The 24,419-nt window shown below is 38.6% G+C and overlaps 1 protein-coding gene across 15 annotated transcripts in view; it reads right to left on the reverse strand.

Annotated features, from left to right (window-relative positions):
* cadpsa (Ca2+-dependent activator protein for secretion a) overlaps window positions 1–24,419 on the reverse strand; it is a 573,081-nt gene that overhangs the window by 64,265 nt on the left and 484,397 nt on the right. For all 15 annotated transcript variants that reach the window (XM_072582448.1, XM_072582444.1, XM_072582443.1 and 12 more), the window contains one exon: window positions 22,891–22,998. In XM_072582448.1, the coding sequence (XP_072438549.1) occupies window positions 22,891–22,998 (108 nt within the window). The remainder of the gene's footprint in view (window positions 1–22,890; window positions 22,999–24,419) is intronic.

Genomic DNA, 24,419 nt, shown 5'->3' on the forward strand with positions numbered 1-24,419 from the left:
GGCAGACACAGGATTCCTAGCCACTGCCTGTAGCTATCAATTAAGCTCATTAATGGTCTAATTGACACCCATTACCAGTGCGCCTACTGCATTTTAATGGTAGTTCAGAGATTAAGTGGAGGCTGCATAGTTTACCCATATCCTCGGAACCCTGCCCAGAGGACTGTGCCTGGCTTACCAGTGATCTCCTGAGGGTCATCTCTTGCTATAGTGCAATTCCTGCCTGACGAAGGGAGGCAACATCAGCTATGGGAATGAAAGCCAACATCTTCCCTTGCTTCTAAGTGACCCTGCCTGGTCTTCTTTCTCATGTGTCCTCCGCCCCATCCACCTTCACTCACCTTTGGTCTGGGGTTTCAGTATGGATGCAATGATACTTGCCCTTGCTGGCAGTGTGAGGAGATGCCAGCCTGTGATTGTCCAGTAGCTCTTGGTGGGCAGGACATATGCTTTTGGGGACATTAATGCAGGAAAAGCCTGATGGTTTCCACTCAGTTCATCAGGCCTTCCTAATGGAAACTCCCAGGGTCTTTCCGGGCAATTATCTGACCAGTCGGTAAGAGACCCATCAGCCTTTCAGAATCTTAGCCGTGGAATATGGGCAATATCTATTTCAGGCTCTACAAATTAAATTGGAGATGTTTCTTTTAAAATATCTGATTTACCATGTTCATGTTAGAAATCCATTTTGAAAATCTTGCTATACCAGGTGATCAGTCAATGTGATGAATAAAACTGATAAATGAGAGTTCAGAGAAAATCTCTAATGTGCACTTGCTCTAACAACATTCACAGAACTGCATCCTAGTGTGTTAGTTCTTGAGGGAGAGGAGGTTAAGAAAGTGGAAACTGAAATAAAATTCTTGCATTATTTGAAAAGTTCTTACTTTTTACATAGTGTACAAAGACTACAGTCAGAGACAGACTGAAAACAATAATAAAATTCGAAATTTCTTTAAATATACATTTGAAACATTAGTGTCAATCCATTATAATAAATAACTGCAATTATTAATGACCCTTTAGGAGATAAATGCTTATTTTTTCGTGCTTACATTGTTAAAGCTATTCTGGGTATAATTAATTAATTTTATGGAGACATTGACACCAGTTTAAAGATGATGTAAGTAAATCCATAGAACTTTGATAACAAAATAGCTAATAATAGGAAAACACAAATAAATCCACTCCTGTTGTTCAAGTGTTCTTGACTGGCTTTGACAGTCTGTGAAGAACATAAGAAAATAAAACCATAAGAACTAAGAGCAGGAGTAGATAATACAGCCTCTCATTTAATACAATCATGGATGATCTCATCTTGGCCTCAACTCTATTTTCCTGCCATTCCCCATAACTCTTTACTAATTCAAAAATATCTCCATCTCCTCCTCAAATTTATTCCACCATACTTCGGGATAGTGATTTCTATAAATTCACGACCCTTTGAGAGAAGTCGATCCATCTCTCCTGTTTTAAATCTGCCACCCCTTATCCTAAAGCATCTCATTTTAGACTGCCCCACAAGAGGAAACACTCACTCTACATCAACTTTGTCAAATTTCTTTAGCAACTTATACACTTCAATTTGATCTCCTCTCAGTCTTCTAAACTATCACCATTATAGAACATAGAACATTACAGTGCAGTACAGGCCCTTTGGTCCTCAATATTGTGCCGACCTTGGAAACAATCTGAAGCCCATCTAACCTATGCTATTCCATTCACGTTCATATGCCTATCCAATGATCATTTAAATGCCCTTAAAGTTGGCGAGTCTACTACGTTGCAGGCAGTGCGTTCCAAGCCCCTACTACTCTCAGAGTAAAGAATCTACCTCTGACATCTGTCCGATATCTCAATTTAAAGCTATGTCCCCTCATGATAGCCTTCACCATCCGAGTAAAAATGCTCTCACTGTCCAACCTATCTAACCCTCTGATTATTTTATATGTCTCAATTAAGTCACCTCTCAACCTTCTTCTAACAAAAACAGCCTCAAGTCCCTCAGCCTTTTCTCGTAAGACCTTCCCTCCATACCAAGCGACATCCTTGTAAATCTCCTCTGAACCCTTTCCAAAACTTCCATACCCTTCCTATAATGCGGTGACCAGAACTGTATGTAATATTCCAAATGTGGCCGCACCAAAGTTGTGTACAGCTGCAACATGATCTCATGGTTCTGAAACTCAATCTCTCTGTCAGTAATAGCTAACATACCGTATATCTTCTTAACAACCTTTTCAACGTGGTGGCAATTTTGAAGGATCTATGCACCTGGACACAGATCTCTCTACACTACCAAGAATCTTACCATTTGCCCAGTACTCTGCATTCCTGTTACTCCTTCCAAAGTGAATTCTCTCACACTTTTCCTCATTAAACTCCATTTGCCACCTCTTGGCCAGCTCTGCAGCTTTTCTATGTCCCTCTGTAACCTACAACATTCTTCGTCACTATCCACAACTCCACCAACCTTAGTATCATCCACAAACTTACTAACACATCCTTCTATGCCCTTATAGGCCTAAACTGTTCAAATTCTATTCATAAGACAAACCATTCAGGCAGAGAATGGTAATTATTATTTCCTATAAGATCAGAGTTCAAGCGAGAAAGATAGTCACTTTGAAGCTACAGGTTCTGGTATTTGTAAGCAGTACTGAAATAGGGACAGCATTTTCTAGTGCATAGGAAGTATTTTGATGAGTGGAAAAGGTGTAATGAAATCAATGACATCAAGCAAGAAGCAACAAAGACATGAACAAAACCTAGTGATTTTCTAGCAGATCAAGATTAACATCATTTCAGCTTCAAAAGAATGACTAATAAATAATGTTCTGTGGAATTTTAGAAATAACAACAGAGAAATATTGAAAATTTGAGATGTCAAATGCTATTTAATTTGATTCCTCTTGAGGAACAGAGAGAGAAGTGAATCCTAATGTAGATTTTGTCTTAGTTGAAAAGCAAAATAACCCATTACCCTCCCATGCAGAGTGATATAAAAATGAGCTTTCTTTGCTAATAGAAATAAAAGGTGAAGGCATTGAGATTAAATCATGGAGGGTGTACAACACTGTTCCTTTAATTGTTTGTGCTAAACACAACTTCATCAAACCTGAAAGCAAGGATCACCTAAAAATGATGGTGTAGAGCTGAAGTGTACCTTGTGAGAAATATTCACAAGTCACCAAAACAAAACTAAAATAAAATCCATGCATACTGGCTTTTTGTACTTTCTAACTCTGCAAAGAGTGCAACTGCTTTTACAGGCTTTCCTCAGGTTATGAAGCCTGTACTTACAAATCGAAATCCATAATGCTTATTATTTAAGAAAAACATCGAGTTACATACAATGGTTCGTATTAACGAATAGGCAGACTACTTTGTTTCTTTAATGTATTTTATATCTATACACGCGCATTCTCTCTCTCTCAATTATAAACACTGTACTGTAGTTACAGTTATTATTACTGTATTATTATATTTAAGAAGATTTAGGTAAAATATATAGTATATATAAGACAAACATTTGACTAATTGACGCTAGATGTGAACCATATGTAACTGTTTCAACTTACATACAAATTTTACTTAAGAGCAGACTTAAAAATAGAACTCATTCATAACCTAGGGACTTCCTGTAGTGCTTTTTAAATTGTTGTGCTAGCTGGAAAGAAAATAAGCAGAAGGGATAGATGCTGTAGCCATTGTCCATTTTGAAACTGGTGAAGTTGTGGTTCTGTTCGCCGAGCTGGGAATTTGTCTTGCAAACGTTTCATCCCCTGTCTAGGTGACATCCTCAGTGCTTGGGAGCCTCCTGTGAAGCGCTTCTGTGATGTTTCCTCCGGCATTTATAGTGGCCTGTCTCTGCCGCTTCTGGTTGTCAGTTCGAGCTGTCCACCGTAGTGGCCGGTATATTGGGTCCAGGTCGATGTGTTTGTTGATAGAGTCTGTGGATGAGTGCCATGCCTCTAGGAATTCCCTGGCTGTTCTCTGTTTGGCTTGCCCTATAATGGTAGTGTTGTCCCAGTCGAATTCATGCTGCTTGTTGTCTGTGTGTGTGGCTACTAAGGATAGCTGGTCGTGTTGTTTCGTGGCTAGTTGGTGTTCGTGTATACGGATCGTTAGCTGTCTTCCTGTTTGTCCGATGTAGTGTTTTCTGCGGTCCTTGAATGGGATTTTGTACACTACATTAGTTTTGCTCATGTTGGGTATCGGGTCCTTTGTTCTGGTGAGTTGCTGTCTGAGCGTGGCTGTTGGTTTGTGTGCTGTAATGAGTCCTAGTGGTCGCAGTAGTCTGGCTGTCAGTTCAGAAATGCTCCTGATATATGGTAGTGTGGCTAGTCCTTTGGGTTGCGGCATGTCCTCATTCCGTTGTCTCTCCCTTAGGCATCTGTTGATGAAATTGCGAGGGTATCCGTTTTTGGCGAATACTTTGTATAGGTGTTCTTCTTCCTCTTTTTGTAGTTCTGGTGTGCTGCAGTGTGTTGTGGCCCTTTTGAATAGTGTCCTGATGCAACTTCGTTTGTGTGTGTTGGTCCAAATTCCCAGCTCGGCGAACAGAACCACAACAACGAGCACCTGAGCTACAAATCTTCTACCAAACTTAGAAACTGGTGAAGATTAAGCAGCTAAGGTAGCAGGGATAAGTAGGCTTGAGCACTTTAGAGTAAAAGTGACAAAATTAAGGCTTTGGTGTGTGGACAGGTAGGTAACCCTGAATAAATCGAGTTTATGAGCTGTGGATCTGAGTTATAATGGAGGAGGGTAGATATGTTGGTTAACTTTTGGTGAGAGAAAAGTTATGAAGTTTAAGGTTGAAGCATGCGTCAGGGAAGTGAGGAGAATAGGTGTATAGCCAATTCATTTAGGATGGCCAAATATAGCATGATTAAAATTAGTGATTCAAGGATGGCAGGGATCAGCACAAGGTAAAATTTAAGATAAAATCAGGAGAGATAAAGAAGGCAAGAAATGCAGAAAAGTGGTAAGAAAAACAATAAGAAAGAAACTGGAAGATGAACAAGGATATGGACATATGGCAATTGAGGTGAGACAAGTGGGAATAAAATGTTATGAGAATAAACTGAAGATAGTAGAAACATCCAGTTCAGTGATGGGGGTAAGTGGGAAGAGATGAGAGGTGAAACATGGGAGAGGACACACACAACTGAACGCAAAATGTAAAGGGACTAATATGCAAATGTGTCGTGGCAGCAAGCATCATCCTCTTACCCAGAGAATTAAAGAGAAAAGAGGAATGAAGGGGAAGATTACTGAGAAGAATGATAAAGAGAGAAATAAACAGACAGAAAATCAGTAATGTGGGAAACAACAGATTTCAGAGCAGGGGGAAACCAGTACTGACGGAAAGTATTAGATGGCTCTTTACACACAGTGATAGTGTCCCTGCTTCTGAGCCAGCTGCCCTGGTTTCAAGTCCCACCTGCTCCAGAGTTGTGTCATAACGTTTCCGAACAGGTTGACCTTTAAAATAAAATGAAATTAAACCACTAGAACACTCCACAAAATTTAAACTATCTGACAGTGAAAGTCCATTTATGTTCTGTCACTCATACATCATAACTTTGTTTGGAAAGCAGCAAATCATGGGAAATCTCTGCTGTTTTTTTGCAAAAGTTTCATGGTTTATCTATCATTAACTAGCACATAATTGGGAAAATGAATTGCTTTATATTTATGTAGCATGCTAAGAATATATACTTTTGCATTTGGAGTTAAAGGGGTTTTGTTGATACTGTTTTAATGTAGGGAAATAAAAATATTTCATAAAGTTAGCTTTGGAGAATCACAATATCATGTTTCAAAAGTAAATACTATGGGAGAATAATTATAATGTGAATTTTCATGCTTAACCACAATATATTGACTTTTCATTTCAGATTTCACAAATTATTTGATTTCCATACTGTTCATAGTAATTATTTTGTTCTAAAGTGGTAATACTTGCACATACAGAACTCCTGTCTTCAAAATATCTTTTTGACTTCTAATTATTTTATATAGGGTTATAATAGTTATATTCCATTTTATTTGTTTTACAATTTTGGTGATGAGACACATTTTACATTTTTTGAATGGCAAAACTAAATTCTTCATAAGTATTAATACTTGTACTTATATACCATTTTTAAACATTGAATTACTTTTAGAATGCAATTCTGCGGCAAGGACATCCCAAAAATGACTTGTAAAAGAATGACTAGCTAACCTGATTTTTTGTGTGTGTGTGGTAGTGGAGTGAGAAATCATGAAAAGTTAGTTTTTGGCCAGGGCTTTTATTTGCCAGGGGGTTTGAGGAAGGAAAGAGGTGCATTTTGGTACTTGCACTCACATGATGGTATGTCAGTATCCCAGCACTTCCCAGGTAAACAGGTACTTTTCATAATGGTTTTGGGGGGTTGGGAATGTGGTTTGTGGAGATGGGAACCCGGTTGCTTCAAATTAATAGCCTTTGAAGCATCTTGAAGAGCTTACTCGTGGGCCGAGGAGGGCCAGACGGCAATTTTCAATTTGAAAATCACCAAATTCAAATAGTCTAGCGCATCTCAGCATAAAGCTGTCAGGGTTCAATCAAGTAAGTTAAAATAATGAGGGAAATATTTTGCTGTTTGTTTTTTTTTGTGTGGGATCAGGCACGGTACCATTTAGTTGGCAATTTGCTCATTTCTTTGGTTGGTGCTCTTATAATCTGCCACTTCTCTTCTGCAAGGCAGCTGCAGATCCTGTCAGGCTGCTGTCTGCCATTGATGATTGTGCTCAGTGGACAGTTTCTGCATCCTGGCAGAGCTCAGTCATGATCCAACAGGGACATATACTTCTAAGGTTGGGCTGCGTCAACATTCTCAACCATTTCTCAGAAACTAAAAATAGTTTTAAAAAGAAGTTTCAAAAGGGGCAAGGTTCAGCTCAGCTGTGAAACACACTGTTGTCGAGCAGCCCATGAGCATTCATTGTATAAGCTTATGCATAAACATTGGCTACTTGTCTACGTCATGTGGTGTAGTCTTGGAAATGTACTCCAGCAGAAATTAACATCTTAAGAAAAAAAATATTATGGAGGGGTGAAATAAAATCAAAACTATGATAAAGGGCTTCAGATAAAATCATGGATTTTACTCAAAATTGTATTTTATCTTTGGATTCATATCCACAACACTTCAACTCCTGCCACATTGGCATTAAGCCCAATCACTGATTGATTGAGGGCTTACTGGACCAGGCAAACCACCATTTCTAGTATCTCTTAAGGTCAAGACATATGCAGAAACCAAATCAATGACGATCTAATCCTCCAAAGACAGATTAAGTATATAATTGACCGATCTAATCTCTATATCATCTCCTGTCAAGTTTTAGAGTCTGTTGGTTTCAAACTGGATCCTTGCCTGTAAGAAAGCTACCTTACATATCATAGCAGTGTATCTAATGAAAACTAAAGAGATGGCTTTTGATCTGTAATCAAGGATGCTGCTAGCTTTAAGCAGATGAGCTACAGCTTAGCACAGCTGTTTAGATTCTTATCCCTACACAGGCTGTTCTTCTATGACTAGACAAAGCAAAAAGAAATTAATCTTTGCGCTACCTCGATAAACTTAAAAGCTTTATTCTTTGACCTGACCCATACAAATTACTGTTGATAGTAACTTATCATAATGCATTCTGATATCCCGTTTTGCCCATATTTTGCACAATGAACAATACTCCTAAATAAATGAGAAATCTACAGAAAGCACCGTCTCCTTAATATACCTTTTAACACTTATGTATGAGTTCCAAAATAAATTCTCTCAAGGTCTGGTATTGATGAGAATATAATGTGAAAAACAAATAAAGAAGTAAATCTGACTTTCATTGCTGATTTTAGGGTTCATCATCATAATCTATAATCAAGTATAGTTTGACTCAACAAGGTGCAGAGATTTCACACAATTTTAAATATCTTTTATAGTGCTACACTTTTAAATGTGTATGAACATAGATTTGAACAGAACTAGAGTTGACAATTATGGCCCATCTGCCTGTCTCTCTGTGCAGTTTGCAGTTTTAGATTTTAACAGAAGCTGAATATGACTGATTTTTTTTAGTATTTTCACAGAATTATAATCATTTTAGTTTTGCATAATTACATATATATCAGAGGAAGTCACTTCTTTAGAAAAAAATAATTTTAAAAACAAGTTTTTAGAAGCATAGATACTTTTCAATTTATATTTATACCCATACACACTTGAACATTTGTTTCCTTTATATTTTCAGAACTATGTTTTCTCTTTGTCTAATCAAGCACAACAGATGAACTTCATTTTGAAAGATTTTGTTGCGCCAATTTTGGAGGTGAGATGAAAAACAGGCCAACTTGCATTGCACTGTAAGGGGGCTAGCAGACCTGTGCCAAGTAGCCAGATCATGATGTTAAACCGTCTCTCATACTGCCTGTTGCATACTTGCTATTTTATTCCTTGCATTTCTGTTACTGCCTCCCTAAAATATTTCCACCTTAACATACACTCAGCTGCATAAGGAACTCTCCACTCATGTTATTTAAATACATTGCCACGTGACTTCAGTTAAGATACTTTCAGCTTCCTTTGCTGCTGCACATTGAGTAGAAGGACTGCGCTATGCATTATGGGAAACATTTTTGGATTTGCAAGGGAATAATGTTGGGCTTCAACAAGGAGGTCAGAGGAGCTGGAAAGCCTGTGAGAAGACCTGCTTTCACTACTTGAGGGTGGAGGTTGCAGTTTTCCTTAGGCCTTGAAGTAGAACCCAAACAGCTGAGTGGAGAAGAGTTGTATGTGGAGGATGCACGGAGGATGTATCCAGTACCCTGTCACTCCAGACAGGCTGTCAGTGCTCAGCTACTTATCACATTTCCTCATCAGATTTGCTCTACAGTTCCTTAGCTTTTCATCCTCCAAATGTGGACCACCACAATCGTCATTTGGTCAAAATCCTGAACGAAAAGAACCTCAACATTCCATAGCAATACTCTCAATAATACATACAAAACTCAGCTGAACTTGGGCATTATATTAGCACCTGCCCTACAGCTCTAATGTACCTTGTGAAAGTCCTAAAATAGCTCTGCACCCAGATGTCTAAGCTTTGGGCTGCACTACTTCAGCTTTGGCAGCAGTGACTGGACCATCTGATTAAGGACACAATGGCAGAGCGTTAGTGATGGGAGGATGAATGTTGTCAGTTTTGAGAAAGGACAACTGGTTTGTGCTCTATGAAGTCATCATCGCTCCACAAGATAGTGTCTTAGGAATCCCAAATATCCACTGGAACACAGATGACTGATCTATTGTGAGATCTTTAAAACCCCTTTGAACAATGCTGTCCAAAGCCAGGACAGCTGTTCTGGATGCTCATGTCACTGAAGTCATGTGACATGAGCATCCACAGCAACATGCTTATGTCACATGACTTCAGTCTACAATTTCACCCAAACATTGGCTTCTGTTTGTGCTGAAGCTGATGCAATGATCACTGAACATTGCATCATGGACGTATGTGCAGGTGCTGTTACACAGCTTGAAAGGAAGGTCTTCAAGCTCAGCCTTGAATGCTGTTGAATGTCAAAGGGAGATGGTTGGTTTTCCTGGTTATTGCCTGGTTCCTGTGCGTCGTGTGAATGTTATTTGCCACTTATCAGTCAAGGCTGAATGCTGTCCAGGTCGTATTGCACATGAACACGGTCTGCTTCAATATTTGAGAAGTTGTGAATAGTACTGAACATTGTGTGTTCACCAGTAAACATCCCAACTCTGACAGTGGATTCAAGACCATTGATGAAGCAACTAATGGTGGTTGGATCTAGGACACTATCCTCAGGAACTCCCAAAGTGATGCCTTTGGGCTGAAATGGTCAGCCATCAACACCCGAAATATCTTTCTGATGTTTGGTGTAACCCCACCCCAAGGAGACATTTCCCCTGATTCCCACTGACATCAATTTTGCCTGGACTCTTTAGATGCCAAGCCCAATCAAATGCTTTTTTGATGACAAGAATAGCCACTGCTAAATCAATCAGAAGCTGGCAGCATTGGCATCTATTTGGGGATGAGATGGAGTATCTGCACATTGCATGAGTTTTGAATGCTGAGGAGAGGGGGTAGTGATGGGGTCGTGATCCATTGAACAATTCGAAGAGGTATGTGCAGGGTTAGGGAGATGCCATTTGAAGATAAAAAATTCACTGACCTTGGTCACACTTGAACCAGGTCCTCAGGATCAGACTCTGGGGATAGAGCTGCATTGTCACCTACTTTCATTCCTTTCGGAGGATATGCCTTGTGGGCACCCTAGTACCTTCAGAAACATTGCCTCTGTCTTCTTTTTTCTCTTCCATTTTTTGTTAAGATTTCAAGAGTCACTTCTGAGAAGCTGGGAGTCCTTCCTTCTGCCTAAGCCTTTCCAAGATTGTTCCAGTAGCTGCTGCATCCTACGTGTATCTCTTAGGTATGGGAGGCAGCTTGCATTTATTTAGTGCAAGTTCTCCCGACAGCACATGCTGTCTGCCTCAATGGGATTGGGTGTATATAATCACAAAAAAAACAAAGAACTGCAAATGCTGGAAATCAGAAATTGCTGGAAAAACTCAGCAGGTCTGGTAGCATCTGTGTAGAGGGAGCAGAGTTAACATTTAACTGAAGTCCAGTTCTGAAGAAGGGTCACTGGAACAGAAATATTTACTCTGCTTTCTCTCCATAGATGCTGCCAGACCTGCCAAGTTTTCCCAGCAATTTCTGTTTTTGTACATAATCACATATGGGGATCTCAGTGTCTGAAAACCAGGTACTCTCCATTCTTTTTCTCACACAGCACAGAGTTAAAGTCAGCACCTCAAATAAGACCAACTGTGCACCTGTTCCAAAAGTGCCAATGAGTTTAGTGGTTATTCCAGCAACATTGTACATGACCTTTTCCACACAGTATAAATATCCTGCTAAGTGTCAAAACCACTCTGGCCTGATTAAAGATGCCACTTAATTCTCAAAGCTGACTAGTTCCATCCTCAACTTTGGCTCCGCATTTTTTTTAAAGCTGCTTTCACACTGCAAATATTACTAGTATGTGCACTGAGTTGAACTGAAAACTAAATAGGCAAAAGCAATGTTGTATGGGATTCTGCCATAGGAGAGGGAACACAGGAGTGAGGAGACACAGTGCACCTCTGTTTCTGAAGACTAGAAACTCTGCACAACATTTACTTTGCTGCTCTCTAGTCAACAGGGTTGAGATCAGCAAGCAAATTACCTACATATGACCTTTATTCAACTAAGTCAGCTCTCTCCTTTATGTTTTAGTATCATAACACATTGTAATAATTAGCTCATTTATTACAAAGCCAATTTGGTTTGCAGCTCCAAATCTTTTAATAAAAGGGGCTGAATCGAATTTTTTTTTGGCTAATTCTGAATTGTGTTGTTTGTTTGGTTTTTTTTGCATAGAGGCCTAGTGCGTTCTTTCACTTTATCTTAACAACTTTGCCTCATTAATTAGCTACCTTGCCTCTGAGGTGTCTCTCTTGTCCCATCTTAATGCGCTATTCCCAGAACAACTTGCTACTTAGCAGATATTCACCAAAGACCGGCATCCCTTGCCATTTTTGAAAGGCTGCTGTGCACCTGGTCGGTTTAGATTAGATAAGATCCTCTACAGTATGGAAACAGGCCCTTCGACCCAACAAGTCCACACCGACCCTTCGAAGAGTAACCCATCCACACCCATTCCCATATCCTGTATTTACCCCTAACTAATGTACCTAACACTATAGGTAATTTAGCATGGCCAATTCACCTAACCTGCACATTCTTAGACTGTGGGAGGAAACTGGAGCACCCGGAGTAAACCCACGCAGACACTGGGAGAATGTGCGAACTCCACACAGTTACCCGAGGCAGGAATTGAACCCGGTCCCTAATGCTATGAGGCAGCAGAGCTAACCACGGAGCCACCATGCCGCCCCAACCATTGGAGAATTGCTGTCGGCGTTGGCAATTCTGTGTTGTTCCTCACTGGTAATGCAACAGTACACTTACCATGGCACATAGCCAACAATACTGTCACTGTCTCACACATAAAACCTAGACTCTCACCCTATCATGTCGAACTGCCCTCGGAAAGTCACTGCTAATCTGTCCTCAATGCCACGGGACTCCTGCAGTTTGTCACTGTCCAATGGAGGGAGATTGCCTGCCTCTATGCAATCAGACAACTATAAATCAGAACTTTTATTTACAGAAAACAAAAGGGAACACAAATAATGCCAACAGAAGCTCAACATCACCACCACAAATCAAACCAAGTTCCAGCGCTATGACCAAAGATTACTTTATAATGAACAGTTAGTTTTCATCTGTTGGAAGTAGATGTCAATGATAGGTGGAAACAGACTGTCAGCATAGTGTAAGGTAGAAGGAGACTGGATAGCTGTTTGGTGGTGAGTGGGAGGATGGTACAACCGGCGGCCAAGTGAGGCCAATAAAGATGGCGTCCACCATTAGGTGCAGTCTCCGCCATCATCTTCCCTTCAATTGATGCAAATTGCTACGAGAAAATGGTTGGAATAATACCCAGGGCAGGTGGAATAAGTACCAGTTGGATGGAAGTGAAGGATCCAGGTTTGCTGGAGGTCACAACGTTGTAGCACCAACTACATGAAACATGCTTCATTTAATTTGCAACAATTTCATCATCAATTTGTAATGCATACAGAGTGAGGGCACTTAGGGGTTGGATGCATCGGGGTCGCTTGTAGTGCCCAACACAATTCAGCTCAGCCTTGGACAATGGGAGCTTTATCCTCCTCAATGTCCTTGTCCTTCTCCTTGGAAGCCTGCTCCCATTCCCCAGTTCGTCAGCAGCCAGCTTAATGCCTCATTATCTGCTCCAGTTGTGCAGAGCACAGCTCACCAGGATGAAGAGCAACACTCAGTCCGGGCTATAGTGAAGGGCCTTCCCAGACAGGCCCAAGTAATTTGAACCACATCTTCAGCAGTTGTATACAGGGCAACCTTGATTATCCGAACGACATGGGCGAGTAATATTTTGTTTGGATGATCGAATATTCAAATAATTGAATGTTTGGACAATACAGTTTACCAAAGCATTGGGACGTTGAGATCTTATTTGGATAATCCAAAATTCGGATAACCGAGGTTGTTCTGTACTCTGCTCCACCAGGACCCTGGTTAAGGTGCACTGTCATTAACCTTGCACTATTCAACTGTCAGGGGGTTGCACAATGGTGTCATGAGCCATGGTCACAGTGGGTGGTCAACTTTGTAAGGAACCTGGATCGTCCAATATAACTGGTACACGAGAATGCTCCAGAGTAATGGGGAATGGGTTTGAATGGGATACTCTTCGGAGGGTCGGTGTGGACTTGTTGGGCCGAAGGGCCTGTTTCCATACTGTGGGGATTCTATGATTCTATGATGGAGAAGTTGTGGCAGCTGCCAGGGTAGTGGGCACACACCTCCAAAACGTGGCAGTGATGATCATAGATCATCATTATTGGAATGCCCACTTACTCAACTTGTCCAAATGACACTGAAATATTTCTGCATTCTCCTTACATCTCACTCGCCCAATCAGCTTTGTATCACCTGCAAACTGAAAGAAAAGAAAGCCGCAGATGAGCATAGACAGTGCAAGTCCAAAGACTGGACAGAGAATGATGTGTAAACAAGACAAAACAAAACCTTGAAGATTCCAGTTTAAGTACATTGCTGACCAAAGAACCATTGGAGAGACAGAGAAAGAGCAGGGTGAACTGAGAAACAGAAAGAATCAGAGAAAAATTAAGAGTTAACTGACAGAGAAGAGGGAGTGATACCGAAGTGGATGGAAGGATCCATGAAGGACAGGGAAACAAGCAGATAGTGGAGTCAATGGGAAAAGTAACCCTAAGAAAGGCAACCACAGATGAATGGTGAGAACATGGGATCAAATCAACATAGGCAGTGCTGTGGAGGATAGCCAGTCACATAGAAATCTAAAATCGAGAATACAGCTAAGTTGACAAATGAAACAACTAAACGGAGAGACCATGAGATGCTCTCTCATTAGAGTGAGGTATGGACTCAAAATGTTAACTCTATCCCTCTTTATATATACGCCGCCAGGCCTGCTGGATTTCTCAAGCACTTTGTTTTTATTTCAGTTTTACATTTTCTGCCTTATGATCATACTATGCCTCATGTTTCTAAATGTTTAACTAAGGAGGATCATACTTTTAGCCTTCATTCGATGAACCCTTTACTTAACATTAAACATCAGTGGGGAACTATACCAAAAGATCTCTGGCTAGATAAATAATGCACAAAGTCAACCATCACAATCAAAAACTGCTAGCAAGTTAAAGACAACATCTCTTTTCTGAAATCTTAATAATTCTGCCAGACTTTACTCTTAACCTTTTTGAGGGATGAGCTGTAGACTTCCATTGGCTTGTTTTAAGCTTATGGGCAAAGCATTGCAATAGTTTACAATTGTCTTCTGCAGAATGACTGACCAGGAGACTTTCCTGCTCTTACTGCTCGCCATCATGTGTATTGGAAGGATTTACAGGTTGATAATCAGCCTACACCGAAATTGTTACAAATGCACTTTGTTTGGTTCACAAGTCTTAGTAAGGGACTTGTATGTGGTGCTTCTCGCTCAGGGGCAGAGTCACTACTGCACCATGATATCTCCTTGTTAACAACCAAGCCTTAGAATTAGAGGGGGTCATTTCAGAACAGAAATGCGGAGACATTTCTTCAGCCAGAGAGTGGTGGGCCTGTGGAATTCATTGCCACGGAGTGCAGTGGAAGCCCGGACGCTAAATGTCTTCAAGGCCGAGATTGATAGATTCTTGTTGTCTAGAGGAATTAAGGGCTACGGGGAGAACGCTGGTAAGTGGAGCTGAAATGCGCATCAGCCATGATTGAATGGCGGAGTGGACTCGATGGGCCGAATGGCCTTACTTCCACTCCTATGTCTTATGGTCTTATGGTTTTTCTGGAAGTCCTGCTCCAGTTTCCAATTAAATATGAAAATCGTGAGATAACAGAAACAGCAACTTTTATATATCACCTTTACTTTAATAACATATTTCAAGGTGCCTCACTGTTGTCTTAGTAAGCAAAATTTGACACTGGGCCAGGCATGATAGGTGAATGGGACTTGGTGTAAGGACATGGATAACAGACTGTGTGGAATGTGGAAAATTGGCTAGGATTGTGTTCAAACAGAAATAAAAGCAAAAATGCTGGAAACAGTCCAAAGTTATGTTAACCCTATTTGTCTGCGCAGATGCTCTCTGATCTACTGAGTATTTCCAGCAATTTTTTATTCTATTTCAAATCTCCAACATTTGTAGTAATTTTCTGTTGTATTTATATTAAGTCAGTGAAGTCTGGAGGTAACAAAGGCATAGATGAGAGTTTCAATGGCTGATGAGTGGAGGCTGAAAGGGAATTTGGTGATGTTATAGAAGTGGTTTTGGTGATGGTTTGGATATCTGGTTGGAAGCTCACTGTTGCGTCAAATATCAGAGTGCCAGCAACCTGGGCATTTCCCCCTCTCCCAGTTGCAGAGATCTGGCAGTGATGTGATCACTAATAGGTGGTACCAACTCTAACCTAGATAAAAGGCCCACGAGATGTCAATATTGGAGTTGGTGGAGGTGCAGGAGGTATACTTGCTAGGTCTTTCAGGTACCCTGTCTGTTATGTTCAGAGTGAATGTCTCCATTCACTCTGGACAGGTCTGGACTGCCAACATTTGATCAGGCGTGTAACAGTTTTTAAATGTGGTACTGGCACCAGCACCAGGGATCCCAGGACATGCTGGCAGTGGCAAAAATGTCTGCCTACGGCAAATGGGAGAGTCTGGCTAGCATCGGATGAGACGAGCATGGTAGAACATAGTACGTAGTTAATGAGACAGTTTGGGACAAATACACAGAAAATGCATTAGGCCTCATGGAGAGAAACCCTTCATGAAAATCATAAAACTGACACTGAGCTGACTTCTGATAAGAGTCAGTCCAAAGTCTCTCTCCACAGATGCTGCCAGATCTACTGAGCTTCTACAGCAGTTTATGTTTTTATTTATAGCACCTTAATTAGGCTTGCTTGACTTAAGTAGGAGCCTCAATAATGCATGCATTATTGTGATACTTTGATGTTACTTGGACCTCTATTGCATTGGAAATGAAAGTACTGTAGCATTTAAAATGACTGCTGGTGTAGCAATGTCTACTTTGCACCATTGATCATACCAAGGATTCCCAAAATGAAGATGTTACTGAGAAGTTATTACTGGTAGCCAAGACTGGATGCTGACATATCCATGTTGGTGGGGTAGTGCCCAGATTGCCAACAAGACAAAAATTGCTGCCAGCTGTTCCCTATTTTTATGGGAATGGCCAGGTACACCTTGGATTTGGTTAGACGTCAATGAAAGGACTATGCCGGTCCTTTCATGGGCGAGAGATACAAAAGGGCCCAGAGGGGCAATTTTTTTCACACAGCGGTGAGTGTCTGGAGTGGGCTGCCAGAGGTACTGGTGGAAGCGAGTGCAATTTTATCGTTTAAGAAACATTTAAAAAGGTACATAGATGGGATAGATAGGGAGGGATATGGACCAAACACAGGCAAATGGGGCTAGTTTAAATTGTGAAAATTAGGTGGCATAGGCAAGTTGGACCTAAGGGCTTGTTTTCATGCTGTTGACCTCTATGACTATGAATTTCACTTCCAAGGTCTTATTTTTTGGATAGAACAGTATAACTACCAGAATATTCACATACTGAAACTTTGGAAACTATTACTTAATAGAACAGCACACATGCACAATATATGTGTAAAAATAAAGAAGATTTCTGATACCAGCCTCTAGGCAACATATTTTACAGTGCACCAGAACATAAATTGCAACAACCTTATTAGTTTGCAAACAGATTAGTCAGCTTTGCACATGGGGTGGGCAGGAACAGAAAAATACAGGTTAAGTTACTCCTATACAATAATGTATTTTCAAGGAAGGTACATATCAGATATATAGATGATAAACAAGGAAGATCTTTGACCTGACACAGGCTTCATTTTTATGCCAAGTATTGCTACCTGATTGACAAATAGTTGTACTTATTATAATCTTCTTTAAAACCAAATAACTGAACTAATATTGCTGTTGCTAATATTTCAGATCAATAGATTTCAGAGTTTGCGTATGTCATGAAAAGTGAAGTACAAATGTTTTTTGAAGCAAAATAAATTTTCTATCATAATCACATTTCATATAACTTAAACAGCAAACTTACTATCCATTGGAAACAAAAGTAAAAATAATTACATAATATTTAATACGTTTATTTCTTTGTAATTGGGGTGTAAATCATCACGTGGAAAGTTATAACTGCTTAAATATCTTAACATAGCTGCAATTAAGTAATAATATGTTTAACAAAATTGTAATACTTACAGTCTTTACAGTTGGTAACATGCCACTCAATGCAAGTCTCTTCCTACTTATGTTATTTTCATCCAATAAACTGCACCCAATATACTGAAATACTGCATAAAACTGTTATCAAACACTGGAACAAGTCATATTTTCCAACTATTACATTCTAATTAGTACAATAAATAAAAGTCTTTCAAAGAGTAATTTATAGACTGTTTAAAGACACTGTCATGTATGTAACACTTTGTAAAGTATAAAGTATTGCTCTCAAAGAGAGAATGGCAATTTCTGATGAGGTATAGAAAAAAATAAATCAAACTTTATATTTGTTCACTACTTGCTAACAGTAAATCTCATGGGTGCCATCGTTACAGTGATTTACAGTAAAACTCTCAAATAGGAAGGATTTGAGAGGATATGGGCCAAATGCTAGCAAATGGGACTAGATTTATGAGGTTAGAGTCCCTACAGTGCGGAAACAGGGTCTTCGGCCCAACCAGTCCACACCGGCCGTCCGAAGAGTAACCCACCCAGACCCATTTCCCTCTGACTAATGCACCTAGCACAATGGACAGTTTAGCATGGCCAATTAAGCTTTGGACTGTGGGAGGAAATGGGAGCACCTGGAGGAAACCAATGCAGACACAGGGAGAATGTGCAAACTCCACACAGACAGTCGCCCGAGGCTGGAATCGAACCTGGGACCCTGGTGCTGTGAGGCAACAGTGTTAACTACTGAGCCACTGTGCCGCCCTTGGATATCTGGTCGGCATGGACAAGTTGAACTGAAGGGTCTGTTTCCATACTGTACATCTCTATGACTCTCTGAATTTAATTAATTAAAATGCTATGGTTTTTAACCAACTGATTTTGCCGTCAGTTGTGCCTTCATAGCTTTTGATGCAAGCAGTGCATACTGGTCACAGGTACTGACATTGAGATTTTATTTGGGACTTCCTCCTGGCAATCAATTTTAAGTACAAAATACACTCTAATCAGCAGATCAAAGGCTGCATCAGGACTTTTTCTGCTACGTTAGGTATTCAAATGCTGAAGCCAACGGAGTCTAAAATCACATATGGTGTTAGAGGGACCCTAACCTATCTCTTTATAGATCGATGGATAGATAGATAGAACATTACAGTGGAGTACAGGCCCTTCGGCCCTCGAAGTTGCGCCGATCTGTCATACCAGTCTGAAGCCCATCTAATCTACACTATTCCATGTACGTCCATATGCTTGTCCAATGATGACTTAAATGCACTTAAAGTTTGCTGAACTTCATAAGTTGAAATTATCCCTCTACATATATATGATTGAAAATTCTTCAAAACAATCACACTCCGCAGTATCAATGTCATGTTTTTTAACACATACATATCAATATTTTATTAATAAAATATATATGGATACTATTTTTCCAAAACTTTCACTTTTTCTTTCCTTCATGGGGTGTAGACAATGCATGTGTGCAAATGCCCACGTTTGTTAGTGATTCCTAATTGCCTTGAACTGAGATCAGTTCAGGAGTCCAGAGTCACAGACTAAGTAAGGATGGCAGATTTCCTTCCTTAAAATACATTAATGAACTAGATGGGTTTTTACAACAATTGATGATAATTGTCATGGCCACCATTACTGGTGGCTAGTTTTAAATTGTCGATTTACTAAATTTAATTCCTCTAGTTACCATGGAGGGATTTGAATCCATGTTCACAGAGTAGTACCTCAGCCTCTGTAGTACTCACCCTGTAAAACTTTCACAAGGCCTCCACCACCTCCATGCCCCAGCTTCATACTGACTTATGCTGAACAGTATAGGAACTGGAGGTATAACTATTACTGAAATACATTCTGTTAATAACTGCTTCTCTTTCAAACAAGTAACTATAACAAATTTGATGCATAGAAAGGAAATATATTCAAAGCAATTCTACCAGATGCCATTAACTCTTGTTTCTTAAGCAATTAAACAACTTCCCCACATCTGAAGCAAAGCATTGTGTGTTCAAGCGAGTTCAGTTACCATATATACAGTGATGAAATGAAATTGTAAAGTGCATTAGAATTCCAAAGTTGACTTGGTCACCTAATTTCCTTCCCAAAAGAAGATTAAATAAAAGAACATGGAAAGTAATATTAGAAACCACATAATCTCCTGAAAGCACAGATATCTTAATAGCACTATGCAACAAATTTGTACATAGTAATGTAACACCACTTACTTAGAGACCTTTTTAAACATGTACTTTGATAAAAAAAAAGTAGAACAATGGAATGATTTGAAAGAATTTATGAGCAGTGATTTAAAATTCAAGCTTTCGGAGGATTACCTCAAAAATATTCTTAGGTACATGACTGAACTAAAATCATCCATCCTTTTTCAAAATGTAGAAAACAAAGCTGGTAAGTCACAAAAGGTAAACATTGAAAGTGTCAGTGGGTGAAAAATGAAGGAGAAGCCCATTGTACTGTAATTACACACACTGTTATCAGAATTCAGTTGGATTAATACCCCCAGATCCTAACTGGTTTAATTTTATATTCATAATAATGAAGTTGCTCAGTTCTTCTCTATTAAATGCTACAGCATTCACAGAAAATCAGTTCTGTCCATTCACAAATTATGAACTAAAGTAATTGATCCTAAATAAATTGCATTTCTTAATATTAAAAATATTATATGAATCTTATCACATTCTTATATATAACATAGTTTTTTGACATATGACTGGTCCATTTTGTAGATTAACCAGGGAAAAAAATAACGTTTTTACATAAGACCATTTTAAATCATAAACTGAAACTGGTTAATTAACGTTAACTCGAAATTGTATGAAACGTATAAATGGAATATTATTTTTTCATATTCCTTGTAAACTAGAAACATCAAACACAGTGCAATGTTTCAATCAGTACTTAGTGCAAAAATTGATATTCTCAGAAGCATTGTGTAGCTAATAATGCTTTTTGCACAAATCACAGGTTAAATAGAATTTAACTAAACTTAACTGTAATTACAGTACAGGAAGAAAATATTAAAGCCATCTCCCTTAGCTGTGCTCACTGTTGACAAAAAATAGTGCTTAGTGAGTGTCTTTTAATTCATTTTTGGCAATCATGATTTTATTTTCCAAAATTGTTCAGATTTAAAGAGAAAGTACTCGAAAGTATTGCTTACAGTATTATCGATTATCTCTAAACGTTTTCACAAATTGTTCAAAGTAGACATCTTTCTCTTAGTTATATTGATTTTCAGAAATTAGAGGCTTCTTTTTATAAAACAGTTGCATGCAACATTCAAAACTTATCTGGAGATTTTGAATTATTGGTTTTAGCAGGCAAGCTATGACAAAATAGATGATTGAAGAACACCTAAATGTCTGTTACCTTAAAAAATCCTACATAGCCACTTGGAATTATATAATTACTGAGCATTGTTTGCTATTTAAAGACAAGCTGATATATTTCATTGTCATCATTCCACACAAAATGCAGATCATTAAGGTTAGGTTGTGTTAGTGGTCAGAGTACTCTGTAGTTCAAAATTATATTAAAGGAACTAAAAACTGCAATAGAAATAGTTTGGAAACTTCTGCAGAATATCTCTTAACAGAAGACCATTAATTTGAATCTCAGGGGTGCTATTCCTGGAGCATGATTCCTCTCTTTGATGAATTTCACAAGCTTTCAAACATGTTATTAGGGAGGATCATAAGCTGAGAAAGACAATCCCCATCCAAAGATGTTTTTCTTTTGCCAGCCAGATATTTTGCTCGACAGATGATGGTGATAAAAATAAATGCAACTAAAGGCCATCCAGCTGCCTGACAATCGGCAATGGTAGGGACAGAATAAGTTCGGAGAATGGAGGAATAAAGTAAAAATTTTTTAAAATGCATTTGGGCACTTTATTGCAACTCAATTAGAAAAAATGTCTTGTTGATTAGACATTAGACAGAATCAACCAACATAACAACTGACACCACTGAAATTCTTGGTTGTCAGTATTTATTCAATAATAAAATGGGTGACATCCATGGTACAATGGCATTTGGAAGTTAGTCATTTAGTTGGATTGACCTTGTCTCCAATGTCTACTGGATGGGTGATATTTTTCCCATTTCTTACAACCTTCAAAATCCCTGTTAGGCATCCATGCATAGAGCTTTGATAGATTTTTAATGTGCTTTATGCATGTATGAAACACTCTTGTAAGATGTGGGTCATGATAGTAGATGTACACAGGAAGATTATTTGACTGAAAATTGTGCCACTTGATACAATGTGACAAAACACTGGATATGAGAGATAAGTTTCATTTTAATTGTTGAAAAACGGATGAAAGAAAGGGTAGAGATGGAAAGCAATTAGAAAGGACTAAAGGATAGAAAGGAATTTTGTGAACAGAAACTAGACATTTGACACAGCCATTATAAAAGCATATATGAAGATAACATAATATGAAACTGCCTCACTGTATAAAGCCCTCAATCAGAACAGTGCCAATTGAAGCTAAACAATAAAGTAAACAATTTTAAAACTGTCACATAATACTTTGATAGAAAATGCACTACGAGTCTAATTTCTTTAATCCTATAAACTATTGCTAACCACCTTACTAAATAGACAAACTCTGAAAGACAGTAGCAGCAATAATGATCGATCAGAAAAATGAAACTATGTGCACATTGCAAATCACAAAACAATAAAAAGCAATGACATACCAAATGGTATGATGGACAAATATATAGTAAACACTCTATAGATATTCCAATTAAATACACTAATGCAATAAATTTTGTAAATCATTCTGTCAAAATTATCTCAAGTCTTTCATAGCAAATAATAACCTTAGCCACAATTTGTCTATTTCAAATGTGTAAGTTACACTTCTGTACACTTACTGTACATCAAATGTTGACATGAACTTAGAGCTTTGTCAATTCATGACTATTGTTATTCTACATAATTATGACACTCAGGAGCACAAAAGCAGATTTCCTTGTGGGTGTCTAATAGTTAAGACAGATATAAAACTGGTATTTATTTTTTAATATTACTTTATCATACACACTGTGTGTGCACTGAGGAAAATATTGTTCCATCTCTTCCAAAAGATCCCCATGAACTTGAGCTAATAAAACTTCCTCATAAGAAAGCACTGTGACAGAAGTCACATGCAGACAGACTAGGCACTGACACAACATACATGGTAGATTACAGTGCAGAGTAGAACAGAGAAAGGTAGAGAAGAGCCTGAGTTAGAGGGACAGAAAAGATCTAAACAGCCACCGAATTTGTCTCAAAATGTGACTTATCCCTCTTTCTTTAGTAATGTCACATTTTGGATAGTCTCCTCCCTGACTAGCGAGGAGGAGAAGGCATTTACTTACATCAAATAACCTTTCTATATACATCTCCTCATTGACCTTGTCACGCAGGATATCCTGACTTTGGCGCACAAAGGTCACGTAGGCATCTGCCAAATCCATCCCAGGTTTCTGGTAAAAAAAAAGAAATGTAAAATTACATTAGATTGTTTGCATTATTTTGAAGCTCTAACTCATTCTCTTCAATAAATACTGAGAGATTTCCTGCACTAGTCAAACAGCAGACAGATTAATGGTATGTGAATGAGGTTTCTGACAGTGATTGACATGTAGCAAAAACAAAGCCTATTCAACACCATAATTACTTAACTTGACCACAGACAGCGCATTCAGCTATTTAATCTTCATGGAATAAATAGAAAGCTCTCTAAAGCTATTACACAGTCCAAAGTTTTCAGATGGTCTAACTCCAACAAATATCATTCTGTGTATACTCATTTATTTGTATTGTTGCTGAACTTTCACTATAAAGTGAACAATTTTGTAAATTACGCATTCTTTTCTGCTTACAGCTTCTATAGTTCCAGTTCACATTCTATTATTTAACACACATCAACAGCTGGGCCATATAATGACATGGTGTTATAAGTTTTCAACCTACTGTTTTGCTAAGTACCTCAGAATTTTCAAATGGCTGGCTCCAATTTCAGACACAAAAGTCATGGAAAAAACAAATTAAAACTATACAAAAATAGGCAATGAATAAAACAGGCCATCTTAACCTAACCCAGTTCCGTAAAATCAAAACCTAAATCTAATGTGCGTGGTTCTTCAATTAATTTGTCTGCTTATCCCATAAACAATAAAGGGTTGAAGAAACTGGGAAGTGGATGGAAGAGTAAAATTCATGTAAGAAAGCCAGTAGTATTTATAACAGGTAGCTTTAAATTTAACACAATCCTGCAAATAACTGCTCTGACTAAATGTACTTTACAGGATATTGAATAAAGTCAAATACCACCGATGTTAGAAAGCTGAAATGAACAGAGAATGCTGGAGAAACTCAGCAGATTTGGCAGCATCCATGGAGAGAGAAACAATGTTAATGTTTTGAGTTTGGAATGAATCTTAGTCCTGAAAGAGTCAAACTGGGCCTGAAATGTTAACTTTGTTTCTGTCTCCACAGATGCTGCCAAGGCTTTTGAGTTTCTCCAGCATTCTCTGTGTCTATTTTAAATAAACAACGGTTGCTTGACAATGAGTAATTAGTAGATAGCTCAAATAATTTGCAAGATTCAACAATATCATAAAGTGGATTACATCCTAAAAACTAACAGCTAGGTAATCTGAATGGTTAAGAATGCAAATATATTACTGGACAATTTGCAAAATTATTTTTTTTTAAATGGGGAGAAGACCTGGTGCTCATGGTTTTCTCTAAGGAATGTTGTTGTATCATTATGGAGACTGATGACTAATGGTTTTAGCACTTGCACAAATAGCAAGGATTTTTATACCAGAATTGAAATGAAGGTAAGCACGATTTGAAGATATTTAGAAGTGGCCACTGTTTTTAAAAACATGAAGATGTG

This window comes from Chiloscyllium punctatum, chromosome 12, assembly GCF_047496795.1.
Source record: "Chiloscyllium punctatum isolate Juve2018m chromosome 12, sChiPun1.3, whole genome shotgun sequence".
Lineage (NCBI taxonomy): Eukaryota > Metazoa > Chordata > Chondrichthyes > Orectolobiformes > Hemiscylliidae > Chiloscyllium > Chiloscyllium punctatum.